Here is a 15,393-nt window from a genome sequence, read left to right as displayed (position 1 = left end):
AGTTTATTTAAATTAACGAATTTCAAAGATTTACCCTGACTTTTATTTCTTTTAAACGAAGACCATGATGTAGAAAAAAAAGATTCCGTTCATTTAAAGCCTGAAATATATTCCAATAAGTCGCCAACTCGTTGACATTAAAATTATTATTCAAGTCTTCGGACTATTATTACGATTTATCTCTCTAAAAAACAATTGTCACTATATATATATATATTTGTAAGCTTCTTATAAAGCTTTATACAGTATCGATATAAATATAAATATTAATAAAAACGTTTGCAATAAAGAATCGAATTTTAGTACAGAAGAATATTGAAAAACGAGTATAAATTAATTTTTTTTTGGGTAAATCATTTACGAAGCTGAAGTACGCAACGTTTATGATAAACGATTTTAAAGAATTAATTATTTAAATTGAAAAATTCTATAATTTTTCGCCTAAAAAATATTTCTTGTAGTTTTCATTAATTAACAAATTATAAAAAAAATATTTTTTAGGCAAAACATTATAGAATTTTTCATTTTAAAAAATTATTTCTTTAAAAATCGTTTATCATAAACGTTGCGTACTTCAGCCTCGTATCATTTTTCAAATAATGTATTTGAAAAAAAAAAATTATTTCATTGAAATAATCGTCAATCGATTATTTGAATTAAATAAATTTTTTTTCAGTGTACATTTTTGAAAGAATACGATCACATAAATTTTATTGAGAAGTGTATTTTTAAGAGATGGCTTTGTCAACGGAACCATAACGATTTTGCTTAAAGTTAGGCGGACACGGAAGAAGAAAAGTTCATATAAACTCAGCCCACATATTCTAGGAGAGATGCGAGAGAGAGAGAGAGAAAGATAATAGTCGTCCGCACACCAGACGTTTGATACATGAGAACAGTCTGTGCTGTCAAAACACTATGAGCTCCTAAATTTCTCGAACGATTATAAATCACACGAGGCACGCGTGAAATGTGTGTTATTTTTTTTTGGTTTTTTGAAAACCAACACACAATTTAGAAACATCCTATATTTTCCAAACAATCTAATAAATTTTGAGAAAAATGTCTATCACTTTATAACAAGTGTCATTCTTAAAACAATTTTTAAAAAAATCCATTCATAATTATTTCAAAAAAAATAAATAACCTCTAATTCATTTTCTTTACAAATTGTTTTACGTCAAGCATTATTTATATACCTTCGTGCAAGTTTTTTAATTTTAGAGAACATATATATTTAAAAAAGTATATATTACCTAACTTTAAACAGAAAAGTTTGAAAATTTAGGAACTCAAGATGTCATATAAAATTAGATGTTGTAGAAAATATAAAGTAATTTAAAAAAAAAGAAGATAAATTTTCTGGAATTAGTGAAAATAACTTTTGCTAAAATTGCGCCACAATTTCCTGACCTTTTCTATTTTCTCTAACAAATGAAAGCATATATCAAGGAGTTCATATATAAAATCCACATGCGGACAAACAGGACAAACATTTAGGTGCACAAAATTTTGGATAAAAAGACATGAAACGAAATAGAAAATATACTGGGTTTTCCACACACAGCAAGTTTTTGCCTCCAGAGATAAAAGAGGGGAGTAACTTTATCGATTATTGAGTCAAGCTGGAAAAAGGAGCGTTTTTGATGGACTCAAACACGATCTACCACTTTTCTGTCCACAACCGCACCCTACAAACGCAAATTGTAAGTGAACCTGAAGCACCAATGAAGCAAATGGAAGAGACTATAAAATAGAGAAAAAAAAAGAGAACGAAAAAGACAGAAGAGAGAAATAAATAAAATAAAAGAAACACGGAAATAAAGTTCAAGTATGTGCATTTATTTCGATTCTTGATTTGGGCAAACGGAAAGCGAGACACTCGGTATTTTTTCATTTTTGTTCTTTTTTTTTTTATTTCCAAACTCGACGGTCATGTCGATAAACCAACTGATCCTGTATATATATACACACTCAGCTTTAAAAGCCCTTTTTCGGAATCGAATAATCATGTCCGTTAAATTCTTTTCGCTTTTCCACCATTTACTGCATTACATCGTAAAACCTTGTATAATACAGGTAACAGGATGGACCAAATAAATTTTAAATCAACTTAATGATCCTTCGTGTGAAAAACAAACTAAATTTTTATATAAATAAAAAAAAAAATTAATAAAAAAAAATCATACAATTATTATTTCAAAAAAAAAGGAAGTTTCTATAGGGAAATAAAAACGTTCAAGAATTTATATAGTTCAGTAAAGTAACGAACCTGAAGAGAGATGCAATATTGAAAAATACGAGACTTTTCTTTAGAATAAGAGAATTTAAAACGAGTAGTAATTTTCCTTTTATAAAAGAGAAACGACTTTTCTTCAAATCCAACATATCAGATACAACATATAACACTTTCTATATAAAGGAAATTGAATTACAGTATATGCTTGTACAACATATAAAGTTCGAACTCTATTGAAAGACAATTTCAAAACTTCAATTTGAATTTTTAATATTTGCGAACAAGTGCCAAACATTTTAATATTGAAAATATAAAAAAAACACAATTTTCAATTAATTTATTTAAAATATTTAGAAAAGAAAAAAAATAAATTAAAAAACAAATAGAAATTATTTCAATAAAAATGACCTATTGACTTATTTTTTTTTTTTTTGCAATCATTTTATAATTTGCCCATTGAATTGCATACAACTCTCTTTCTCTTTCTCTCATACACCTCAATGTCCATATTGATTTTGTAAACAAACCTGTCAATCATATATTCGTGAGCCAGATTGAATTTGCGGCAATATGTAATCTGGACAACTGGTTCTAGGTCGAGGGAAATGAAATGGAAAATTATTCTAGTGTTATAATTGACAGAGGTAACGAACCACCGACTCTCTTGGAAACAAGAGACGAGATAATAATCAGTGTGCAGTTTCCATAAAATAATTAAGCGCCAACGCAATTGTTATATAAATGTCAAAATTCATAGTTTAAGGGTCAAAAAGCTTATATAATGTAAATACAAAACCATGTCTTTTAGATTTATTAAACATTGTGTCCGGCGCTCCTCTAATGCCATTTTCCTATTCTAATATATATATATATATACTTTGACTGTATACGTAAAATGCGCTTCTGGAACGAGCACGAAAGCTAATCGCGTTAATAACTCTATTGTTAAGTCATGTAAGCAAGTTTATATACTCTATATTCTGTTGTCTACTGTGTGCTCTTAATTCCTTTCATGGAAATCTTTTAGTTTACCTTAAAAAATACTAATTACTCGAATTAAACGTCGGACGTTCCAGAACTAAAGCTATTTAGTTTTTTTCTATAGTAATTGATTTTTGAAACTTGCATTCGAATACTAAATGAAAACCAGAAAAAAATGGTATACTTATGAGAAATTATTTAGTAATATTTTTGTTTAGTAGAAACTACACTGAAAAAAGGGTTTTGTATTGACAACCACACTCAGAAAAAAATTCGTTTAAAGAAACCAAATTTTGGTTAAATCAACAAAATAAATGCATTGATATACAGTTAACCAAACATTTGGTTGCATAAACTAAACGTTTATTTAGCTCAATTTTTTTCTTTGTTCAAAAAATTTATTAAAATAAACCAAACAGTTATTTAGATCAAATAAATATTTATTTGAATTAAACAAATTTTGTTTGAACTAACCAAAAAAATTGGGTAAATAAAATGGTACATTTGGTTCAAATATATCTTTTTTCTGAGTAAAAACGTTTGGTTGGTATTTAAGCAACCAAACTTTTTTTTTTTTGAAACAACAAAATTTTAATTGTCTCAATCAAAATTTGTTTGACATAACCGAAAATTAGAAAAAAAAGGATTTTTGTTGTCCTAACTAAAGTTTGATTGGGACAACCAAAATTTTGTTGATTCAATAAAAAACTTTGGTTGCTTAAATACTAACCAAATGTTTGGTTATTAATACCAAACCTTTTTTCAGTGATAACTAAAAATTAGAAACTTTCTGTAATAATTACAATTCGAATTCGAATTTAGAATATATAGAAACAATTTGAGAATAAATAAATCTCATTTGTCATGAAGAAGAAAACAATATATATACAGAGAACTTTCATTATAGACAAAGGATGAAAAAAAAGTAACCGCGAAACTATATCAATGATATTTAAATACATAAATTTTCATGAAACGGAACAAGGGCTAAATTTATTCCGCTTATCGTTACACAATGTAAATCAGACTGTCCAGAAACATTTCAAAGTAAAGAACTAGCTTTAAGCATGCCGACATGAATTAAAAAAAGGAAAAAAAGCCAATAATATTCTCTTTTTTACTCCCAAAAAATTATAGATGATTGTTTTTTTTTTTTCAAAAAGTTCAAATGAAAAATTTCCCTCTGTCTTTTGTTTTTTTTTCACAACGACACAAAGGAGAGAGAGAGAGAGAGACATGAGAACAACACTATGACGATAATTTGTAGTTGCGAGAGCATGTATATTTCGAGAGTGACCCCCTCAGGGTAACCAAAACCAGCCTCGTCAATTAATTCCTTTCTAGTTCTCGTTATCGAGCAAACAATGATTAATTCTCTCGCGCAAAAATGCCCTGAGTTCAATAGCGCCTGCGGTCACGGTAATTAAATACTGAAGTAGTAATTACATTCCCAATTAGGAAGCCTGAAAAAGGTGTGTGCGAGAGAGAAAATTTCTTATTTAACAATTCGCGCGTGCAATTGAATATAAATAATTAATTAAAATATAAGTTTAATTAATTATTATCGAGAGAGAGAGAGAATTCTAGATAAGAATAAAGAAATTATTTTTAGTATTGAAGCCATTTCATTTATTTCTAGAGCGATTCGATAAAGGGTGATTTTGAGTTCAGATGTGTGTCGTGTGGTCAAACGTCACACGGATGATTTGTCTTAATTAAAAGCGCCATCTGGCAACGCGGGAGTGAGAGATGAATCTTGTTGAGTTGGCATTTGTCAACCGATGACTATTTTGCGAGAATTACTTTAAGTTTCTCTTTTAAATTATGTAATCTACTCATAGATTTTTATTTCCGGAAAATAAAAATTTTAAATTATTATTAAAAACATTTCTTTAGTATTTGAGTAAGTTTCTCACACATTATCTTTTAGTTCTGCCTTCGGATTACTTTTCTATATAGAGAGGAATAACTTCGCTTCTTTGGCTAAGAACTTCCGATGACAAATTTCAACACGTCAGAAAGTCATTTCTCTTTCCTATGAATTACCATTATCATATAGTGAAGCTCAAATGCCTTTACCTTTTTTACCTATATGGGTAACTGGGAAAATAATAATTTTTTTTTTCTCATTTTAAATTTATATAAAAAGTTTGCAAATAACTGCTTTCATTAACGAAGCCTGAAGATAATCATAACTTTTTTTTTTTTTTACTTTATGAAGAAACTTGTTAATTTTCCTATCAAATAATTATAAAATTCAGATTTAAACTTCGTAAGGGATTACCGCTAAGTACACTCTGCTTTGGGGAATTAAGAAAAAATATTGAAAATATATTCATCATCAAATGTCGAAAAGAGGAAAATGTAATATGTTTGAAACTTGAAATATCGAGAGGAGGGAAAAAAGAAAAGAAGTGAAAATTGTTAACAAAGTTTTTAAGCGCACACTTTTGCTTTAAGCTACTTAGAGGAAACTTACGTCATTTCCCCGCACGTATAGAAAACTTACGTCGTGTAATTTATGTTTCCATGTACTTTTTTTTTCTATCAAGTATATATATATATAAGGCAGTAGGTAGCAAGACAAGTTTACTTATTGGATATTGCATGTGCTTATCAAATCAAAGTTTCAAATTTACTTGATAAACTTTATATAAACGACTTTTCGAAACGGGAAATTTTCATATAAAATATTTCCAAGGATAGAATTAAAATAGAATATTTTAATTTCTTTTTTTAGATGAAACATAAAATATTTGTTCAAATAGAAAATTCCCTCTTATATAATACGAAAAGTAAAAAGAAAAAATAAACATATATTACAATTTTGAGAAATTTTTTTGTTTAAAAAACATGATAAATTGTACATAATACGCATAAGAAATGAAATGAAGAAGAAAGGAGAAATTGAGATTTGTGGAATGTAACCTTTCGCTTTACCAGAGAGATGAACGAACTTGTGACACAAACATATAAAGTACATACTGTATATGCGCTTATATGCGCTACGTCAACATAAGTGCACAAATGTATAGTAACAACGTATGTGGATACAAATAACATTGTCCTAACGTATGGGAACATAATTTGACCTTAGTGTCCCTGCGACCATATAGAGAAAGCCGACAAGATTTATAGACTATTAAACGCCATGCTCGGTTAGATTCTCAGTTATCAGTGAAAATTAAAGTTTCCTGAGTATCTCTTTCGCTTTCATTCTAATCGTTACCGAGTCTCGTTTGCAGTAAAATTTTATTTCGTCTACTTTTCAAAATTATTCTTTAATTTAATATATTCAAAAAAAACTATTTATTAAATGCTTCTGGAAATAAAATCTTTTTTTTCACTTTCAAATTCTAATTTTTGCTTGATAAAGAAAATTAAGTTTTTTCCTTTTGCGCATATAGCATACACGTAAAATTGCAATTCAGTTTTATTTCAGAATTCAATTGTGGTATTCTCTCTATATAATGAAGTTAATCGACTATCCAGAGAATTCTCATTTTGAAATACACGAACATGTTGTAGTTAAAATTTACCATTCTAAAAAATACCTAAATTTTTTCATAAACAAAAAAAGCAAAAAATTGGGTTAATTTACTAATTGAAATTTTAATCTAATAATAATTTACTAAAAGTGAAAATCATTGATTTGATTGAAACTAACTTTAAACCTCAAAATGCTTTAAAATATATAAACCATAATGAAATAGATCCAAAAAAACTAAGTTCACAAAAAGTTATCTGAAATCGTACACAAAACAGGAAAAACAATTTACGGCTTTAAAATTATATCCAGGAAGTAGAATTATCAGGCTAAAAGGATAGTTTTTTAAAAAAAGTCTTAAATAGGTATAAGCAAGTGGGTTTTGTACAAATTACCAGAAACCATGCAATCCACACGCGACGTGTAAACATCGCGGTCACTTAATGGCGAAATTATCTCCTTTGAAGACCAACAACGAGAGAGACCTTGGTAGTGAGTATCAAGTATTGGAGAGCACAGTTACCAATTTATAGTGGAAATGTTCCTCAGAGTTCTCTTTGAGTTATAGCTATGTGTATAAAAGCGAGGAAGGCAATGATAATCTACCTGTATTTGCATACACGTGGTGTAACACGTCTTTGCGGTAGGCATGTAATCGTCTTGGGTTCCAGAGCTAGACTTAATCACCGAGCTGAATCCGTTATATATGTATATATACATATATATATATATATTATAATCCAGAGGAAGTAAGAAATAGAGAGGGGAAGAGGAGAAGAAATGCGGTGCAAGTGCACGAGAACTTATTTGAAGAATTTCAACTTTTGCAAGAAATACTGTAAATGCAAATTATAACTTCTTGGGCAAAGTTAGAATTATAGAAAATTTTATTCTAAAACTATAAACTTATATAAAGTGATAAAACTTTTAAGTATTAGAAAATATAACGGATATATATAGTATAATATTTTACAATGCCGTTAAAGACCTTCATTGCAAACAATCCAGTAAATTATCAACATTTCTAATACATATTCAAGTTTTTACTAAATAAATAAAGAGTGATAAAGAGAATTATTATCAAACGATAGGAAATTACAAACTATATAGATAGTTGAATAAATAAAAATAGTTTCGTGAAAATTAAGATAAGAATATGGAAAAAATTACCATACACGTTTAGTAATTAATGTATATATGTTTCCCTTGATTATAATTTATGCTGTTCATTATATTATCAACGTTATTTACATTATCGGCACGTATGAAACAGGATTTCGAATTATTAATTAATTGAACGAATACAACAAAAATTAAAATATAATTTCGTTTTTTTTTATATTTTCTGAAAATATTAATTTTTTATCTATTAATTTTCTACTAAAAGATTTATGAATCTATATGTCAATAATTCGACACGTCTAATGTGGACCATTGGAAATTTGTCGTAAATCTTTAGAGAGAAGTTACAGCATAGAGTTACTAAAATATTGTTCAAACGACTTATAGAAAGTTACTAAGCACTTGCAAAGAGAGCTATACTCAAATATTCTCACACACATATTACTAAAACTCAAATTTTTTTCAAAACTACAAGTTTATAATTAAAATTCAAAATATTATTAAAAAGACTTAAAAAAATGTAATCTATAAAAATATTCAGATATATTTGAAAAATAATTGAATTTTATAATAAAAAAATTAAATACCAGTCCCCATTATAAATATTTTAAAATCCATATATAAAACTGGAATTATTTTAATTTGCATAAAAAACTTGTTTTTAATAGAAGTAGAAAAACTTGCGAAATTTTTTTTTTTTTAAATAAAGAAAAGAAAAATGTTAAATCTTAAGAGAAGCTCTTTAATTAGCATGATGGCCAAGGCAACTAAGACAAAAAGGAAAATAAAAAGGAAGTGTGACCGGTGAGCTATGTGAACACTTGCGTATGCATGAAGTGTGAACGATCTTTTACCACAAATACATACACAAGATAAATAGTGTCGATCCATCTATTACTGGCAAAACCAAAAATAAAGCAAAAAAATAAAAAAAAATAGACTGTAAAATGAAAATAGTTATAAAGAACAATTATTCGTTTTATATTTCATATATGTACGTTAAATGCTATGATGTTACATCAGTAATTTGAAATCCAATTCTACTGGATATTTCCAATATTTTTTTTTTTCTTTTTCCCTATTGTGCTTTTTCTGTAAACTCAACCAGCTGCACTGTGTCACAGTCAATCATATATACTCTTATTTAAAAAATCCCTTTTTTGTTTGAATCATTCAGAAAAAATAAAAAAGAGAATATACAAAATATTTGTATATAAAAATAACGCAAATAAATATAAATAATGTAAATATTATAAATAGATATAGATATAAATAATGAATTCCTATTTACCAATGCTGATAAGAGTGTTAAATTTTTTAAAATGAAATATATTTTACATTCTCTTTTTGCATTAGAATTATAAAGAAAAATATGTACTCACCACTGTGATGGGGTAAACGGGGTTGATAATTGTGAACAAAAGCACGTGATTCGGTTTATTATTGTCCTCCCTAAAAAAAATAAACAAATTCCTTAATAATAAAAATTCTAACGTATTTTTTATTTATAAATAAAAATAAGGTAAATGTTCTCAATTTAATACAAAATCAGTATTTTCTTTTTATTTTTTCATATCACACTAATTTAAAAGTATCAAATTGATACCAAAAATATCAAATTGATATAAAAATTTGTATCAATTTGATATTTTTGGTATCAATTTGATACTTTTAATTTTGTGTGTACTCTAAAAATAGAAATAACATAAAATTTTCAATTGCAAACTTCAATTATAAAAATATTATTTAATCAACTTTTTATTTATTTTAATTTTCAATAAATAGCAAAAGATTGAAAATTACAACTCTGAATGAAAAGCAAAACAAATAAAAATTATTTAATCAATTGAATTTTATCAAAAAATTTTTATAACTTTATTTATACACAAACTAATACTTGACTGATAGAAATTTTACAAAGTGGAACATTTACCTTATTCGCGTGTATATTTCATTGCCTCTATGTAATTTTAACTTTATTTTCCCCATATAACAACTTCTTTATTCAGATTATATGTACATGTTTGCGAGAGTTATACTAATTATTCATTTTTCATGAACGCGCGATATGAAAAGTAAGTTTCAATGTTGTTACTTTTATAATTATACGAGTACATATACTTTTATTGAATGGTACTGAATAAAGTTTTGAAATTAATTATTAAATTACGATATTTGAGATGAAATAGAAAAAAAAATTCTCAATTTTCTTTTGACAAATGTGTAACAAATTAATTATTTAATACAAATGAAAGTTTAAAAAGCAATGTACGACATGGAGGAATAAAAAAACAAACAAATAAATTATAGACCATGAAATTAACCGTTTTGTTAATTATCAAAAACGGTGAGGTCAAATCTCAAGACAAAATTAATTAAACGCGATGCAAAAGCAGTTACCCAAGTTTGTGTGGTGCCACATCTACTTTGGCCAAGTCTAATAATAAGTTAACTCGAGCGTTAAGTGAGATTCAGTGGGACGAATTTACATTCAACAAAAGCCAATATTGTGCATTTATTCTATTCTTATGGAGAGAGTCATTTTTTCTAACAGTTTGAATTTATTATCAAATTATGTAAATTTCTATCAATTCTTCTGAAAACAAAATAATTTTTTTTAGAGTCAAATAAAATTAAAAGAGTAGAGATTTTTTTTTTCAAACTTCCAAAGAGAAAAAAACCATTATCTGCTAGTAAAATAACAATACTATCAAATTCTTTGTTTATAACAACAGAATTATTTAGAAAAATAATTTTTTTCCACAATTGTTAATTTAAAAAAAAAGAAGAAGGGATTAAAGAAGCAAATGTAGCTTGTTATTCGTATATACCAGAGATAGTAAAAAAGCTCGAGATCGATTGTGCAACTCCCTTGTGTAGATGATTCACACATTTACAGAATATATATATGCTTTCGTCGTCGTCTGCGCAAATGCAAAAAGTGTCACGACTCAATAATTTTGTCGACCAAATGTAAATGTGCCATTGTATAAAAAAACATTTAGGTTTTATATATTATATATATATAAAATGTAACGCACGTTTATAAAGCTGGAAAAGTACCAATGTGCGAACACCTGGATTTTAAACGGTCGTTAGTGTCTCGCATAATGTTCTACTCTGTAATAGCTAGAATCGTTATTCCGGATAATTAGTCTCTAAAATACACATTCAATGCGTGTTTATAAATTTTCAAAAAAAAAAAAAATTTCCACTGGTTTTAAATTATTTTTCTTCTCCATGTTGGAATAATTTTCTCGTTTCAAAAATAATAATTTTGTTCCATCTAATTTAACTATAATTTCAACTTTAATTAATTAGCCGTAAATTATTAATTAATTGAACGGTGAATTATAATTATTATTTAGTTTGAAATAAAATCCCCAAAAAAAACAATAATTATTTACTCACCTCTTACGTCGAGGTTCATCTCCATAGCCGCTGTATTCATGATTCTGAAATCAGAAAAATATATAATTAGTATTTATTAATTATTAATAAAAAGGACTAATAAAAATTTATTATACACTGAGAAAAATATGCTATTGAATCAATAGCATTTCTGCCAAAGGTATAAAAATTATTAATTCAAAAGCATATGTTATAGAATCTATAAAATATTTTACAAATTTAATAGCATATGATTTTGAATCAATAATTTTTATACATTTGGCAGAAATGCTGTTGATTCAAGAGCATATTTTTCTCAGTGTATTACAAATAGAAAAATTATGTCATATAGAAAATTTTATCTGATATTATTTTGATATTAAGACTAATTTCGTCAATTTGCCAATCAATAATTTTAATCTATTGTCACGAGAGCATATGGAATAGGAAACATTAATCTCAGAGGAAAACGTGACATTTTAAGACCTCCCTTCGTGCGTTATGCATATGCCAGCCTTTAATTAAGTCCCCGAGGAGCATAACGATGGTCTAATTATTCCGCACATCCATAATCATCATCAATGATTCCTATTATATGTCCGATTCATATATTGTTCACACACACACACATACGATTTCCAATCAAGAATTTTGGCGTTTTCGAACGCCAAAAGCTTCTCTCTCATCGACCCTAAACGTCTTTTGCGAAAGCAATAAACTTGTCATTTGCGTTCTCGTTAAGTTGATCTATTATGCAAGAAAGCAATTTCGAGTTTAAATTTTCTATATACATATAACTATGCGCAGTTCGCAATCTGGAATGGAGAGAGGATATCTTATAAGTGGCCCCCCCTATTAATAGACGCACCCACCTGCTATATATATTATTGTCATTGTTACGAGGATTTTTTATAGCTCAGAGTGTAATAAAAAAAATAAAAATAGCAATTTAAAAAATTAAAACAATCTTTTTATCGAAAAATTTGAAAATCAATGGATTATTTTTGGGGAAATCCAAGTGAATATGTATGTTTTTATTTAAATACGTGTTCATTTATATTACATATATATGTATATGTATTAAACACTCACGCGATGGTTCAATCTACTAAAATATTTACGGCGACCGACATTGTGGAGCCAAATATCCATTTCGCGTTCTATATTCTGCGTATCGAGAATCTATACTAAAATTCCCGAGAGATTCTAAATGAAACTAATATTAACTTCAACTCAATTTCCATAGTTCAAGGTTAACGCACTAAAAAATGTCATAAAATTGCAAATTTTGTATTTAAAAAATTTACAAAAATATAATAAATATTAAACGTTAGTTAATTAATTATTAAACTAAAAAAAAAAATTGTAATCTGTGTTAATTAAACAAAAAAACATTAATTTCTTTCTTCCCTTCTTTTAATAATTGACTCTCTCGTGAAAGTATTTTAGACGCTCTAATGATGTGTCACAAACACAAGACAAAATTGTTAGACTAAAACCGGAAGCAGACTGCAGCAGTTATGTAATTTTCAAAAGTGGAGGAAAAACATACTGACATCTTCTTTCATCAAAAAATAAATAAGCCCTCCTTTGTGTCTCGGAAGAAAACTCTTTTTCGTCACACGAATATTATACTGATTTTAAACTAAAAATATATAAGTTAATACTTTTTTTTGCCCCCTCCCAACAAAAATAGATTAAATATCACAAATTCTTTCAGGAAGAAAAAAAAACAGTTTTTTTAAATAGAAGTAATTATTTCTATACACGGAAAAAAAGAAAAATGTAATTTTTACTACTTTCGGAGTAAAACGGGAACTGTCCGAATTTTCAGCTTATCTCTGGCAAGTTTAATTCCAAAAATAGTAAAATTGACAATTTTTGTAGTAAATTTTACTGTTTCCGTAGTAATTTTTACTATTTTTGGAGTAAATTTTACTATTTTTATAGAGTAAAAGTTGCCAGAGATGCGCAGAAACTTCGAACAGTTTTCATTTTACTCCGAAAGTAGTAAAAATTACACGGAAAAAAGGAAAAAGTGTTTTTTACTACTTTCGGAATAAAAAGGGAAATGTCCGAAGTTTCTGCACATTTCTGGCAAATTTTACTCCAAAAATATAGTAAAATTTACTCCAAAAATAGTAAAAATTACTACGGAAACAGTAAAATTTACTATAAAAATTGTCAATTTTACTATTTTTGTAGTAAAAGTTGCCAGAAATGTGCAGAAACTTCGGACAGTTCCCGTTTTACTCCGAAAGTAGTAAAAATTACTTTTTCTTTTTTTCCGTGTAATTTTTACTACTTTCGGAGTAAAATGAGAACTGTTCGAAGTTTCTGCGCATCTCTGACAACTTTTACTCCAAAAATATAGTAAAATTTACTCCAAAAATAGTAAAAAAATTACTACGAAAACAGTAAAATTTACTACAAAAATTGTCAATTTTACTATTTTTGTAGTAAAAGTTGCCAGAAATCTGCAGAAACTTCGGACAGTTCCCTTTTTATTCCGAAAGTAATAAAAATTACTTTTTTTTCTGTGTATGAGAAAACATCTTCATTGAAGATAAATAAAAAAAAATAAAAAATAGCTAACCCATTGATTTTGTAAACGACCTCTCACATCAGCCATTAACTTTCCAGACTCGCTTTTCTTGATAAACAAAACTTTATTCCACCACCTCAAAGGCCAAATGCACATACACTTCAATATTAGAGAAAGGGAGAATTTCCGTGGAAAGAGCAGTAAAATCTAAAAATAGAACATAAAGTTACGGACCAGTGACCCTGACTCTGAGTTCATTCATCAGTCTTTCATCCTCGAAAGCGCAAGGAATGATTGAGCTCTATACTCTTTTGCTTTAAGATACACCAAAAATCCATGGAATATAAAACGTAAATGAAAGAAATCTGAATTAAAAGCACAATTTTAAGAAAACATTTCAATTCCCTTCTCATGGAAAGTATAAACAGAAAGAAATTGAAAGAGATTGATTTCTTTTTTTGCTCAAAAGTAAGAGAACTCTTTTAAAGGAATTTGTGAATTCGCGTTCCAAAGATTTGCGTCTCATATATATAGACAAACACGTAAGGCTTCATATATACAGAAGGCGGGGGGGGGGGGGATGTATATAGCTGTTACGAAGCGTGGCAAATCCCTCGTGGAATATATATGCAGTTATAAACATAACTCGGCCACTTTTCCAGTTGGCTGTTCGCCAACCACGTGGCTTCACGCTCAATGGGTTTACACCCGCCTTGGATATAAAAAAAATATCGTCAAGTATTGCGTGTGTGCGACAAAGCAGACAGGTTGAATTATATACGCACTTCGTGGAAAAACAGTTTTCAATCTCTGTGCTCGCAAAAAAAAAAAATATATTTAAAACTCATTGTAAAAAAAAAGTCGATTTTTGAAATATATAATATACAGAAAAGACATTAATTAATTATCCTAATTAATAGTGAGATACTAATATTTGTGTGTACAATATTATTAGTATGCCATTTTCATAATGCTGTGTACTTTACTTTGATCCTTCAATTAATTACAAACACTATAAGCCTTCTGTTTTCTCGGTTAAAGAAATATCAAGTGGGTTCTTGTTTTAAAAGCTTGAGGAAATGAATTTCACAATATTAAATTATCTCTCAATTATATCAAAAATTGTGATGAAAATTTTATGATTTATATATATATTTTTTTGAGGTAATAAAGTTGAAATTTAATAATTAATCAATTAAAATTTTCATTCAAATAATTGGTTCTCTATCAAATAAATATTTACTTGAACCAAATAATTTTTATTTGAAATAAATACTATTTAATTAGCTCAAATAATTATTTGATAACTAATCGATTATTTGAATGAAATAAATTTTTTTTTGCATAAAAATAAAGGAGAATGTAACTAGTAATTTAAAAATGTTTAAAATACAATGGATTTAAAAACTAATGGTTTGTGTTATTAGAGTTTTATTTGTTAAGAAAAATAATGCTATGTATTTAGAAAACTCGTTAAAAATTTATGTTAATAAAAAACATATTCCAAGTAAACCAATATTTAACCATTTTAAGTATTTACTAAAATTTCTAAACAATGAAAACGTTTTTAAAATTTAAAAAAAAAATGTTTAAAAGAAAATATGAACGATATTATTTTTAATTAAAAAA

General features: G+C 27.3%; 2 protein-coding genes across 5 annotated transcripts in view; one reads left to right on the top strand and one right to left on the bottom strand.

Annotated features, from left to right (window-relative positions):
* The window catches only part of LOC127291026 (39S ribosomal protein L34, mitochondrial), a 456,612-nt gene that overhangs the window by 166,263 nt on the left and 274,956 nt on the right, over positions 1–15,393 (top strand). The gene's annotated exons all lie outside the window — the stretch shown is intronic.
* Positions 1–15,393, bottom strand: part of LOC127291016 (heterogeneous nuclear ribonucleoprotein L) — an 83,425-nt gene that overhangs the window by 58,737 nt on the left and 9,295 nt on the right. For all 3 annotated transcript variants that reach the window (XM_051319899.1, XM_051319900.1, XM_051319901.1), the window contains exons 2-3: positions 11,241–11,284; positions 9,212–9,281 (exon numbers count right to left, since the gene is read on the bottom strand). In XM_051319899.1, coding sequence (XP_051175856.1) covers positions 9,212–9,281; positions 11,241–11,284 — 114 coding nt within the window. The remainder of the gene's footprint in view (positions 1–9,211; positions 9,282–11,240; positions 11,285–15,393) is intronic.

Source organism: Leptopilina boulardi, unplaced genomic scaffold (genome assembly GCF_019393585.1).
Source record: "Leptopilina boulardi isolate dan_hultmark-lab unplaced genomic scaffold, ZJU_Lbou_2.1 LbouV2_123, whole genome shotgun sequence".
NCBI lineage: Eukaryota > Metazoa > Arthropoda > Insecta > Hymenoptera > Figitidae > Leptopilina > Leptopilina boulardi.
Note: the sequence above shows the minus strand (reverse complement) of the source record. Positions and strands in the feature narration are given on the sequence as shown.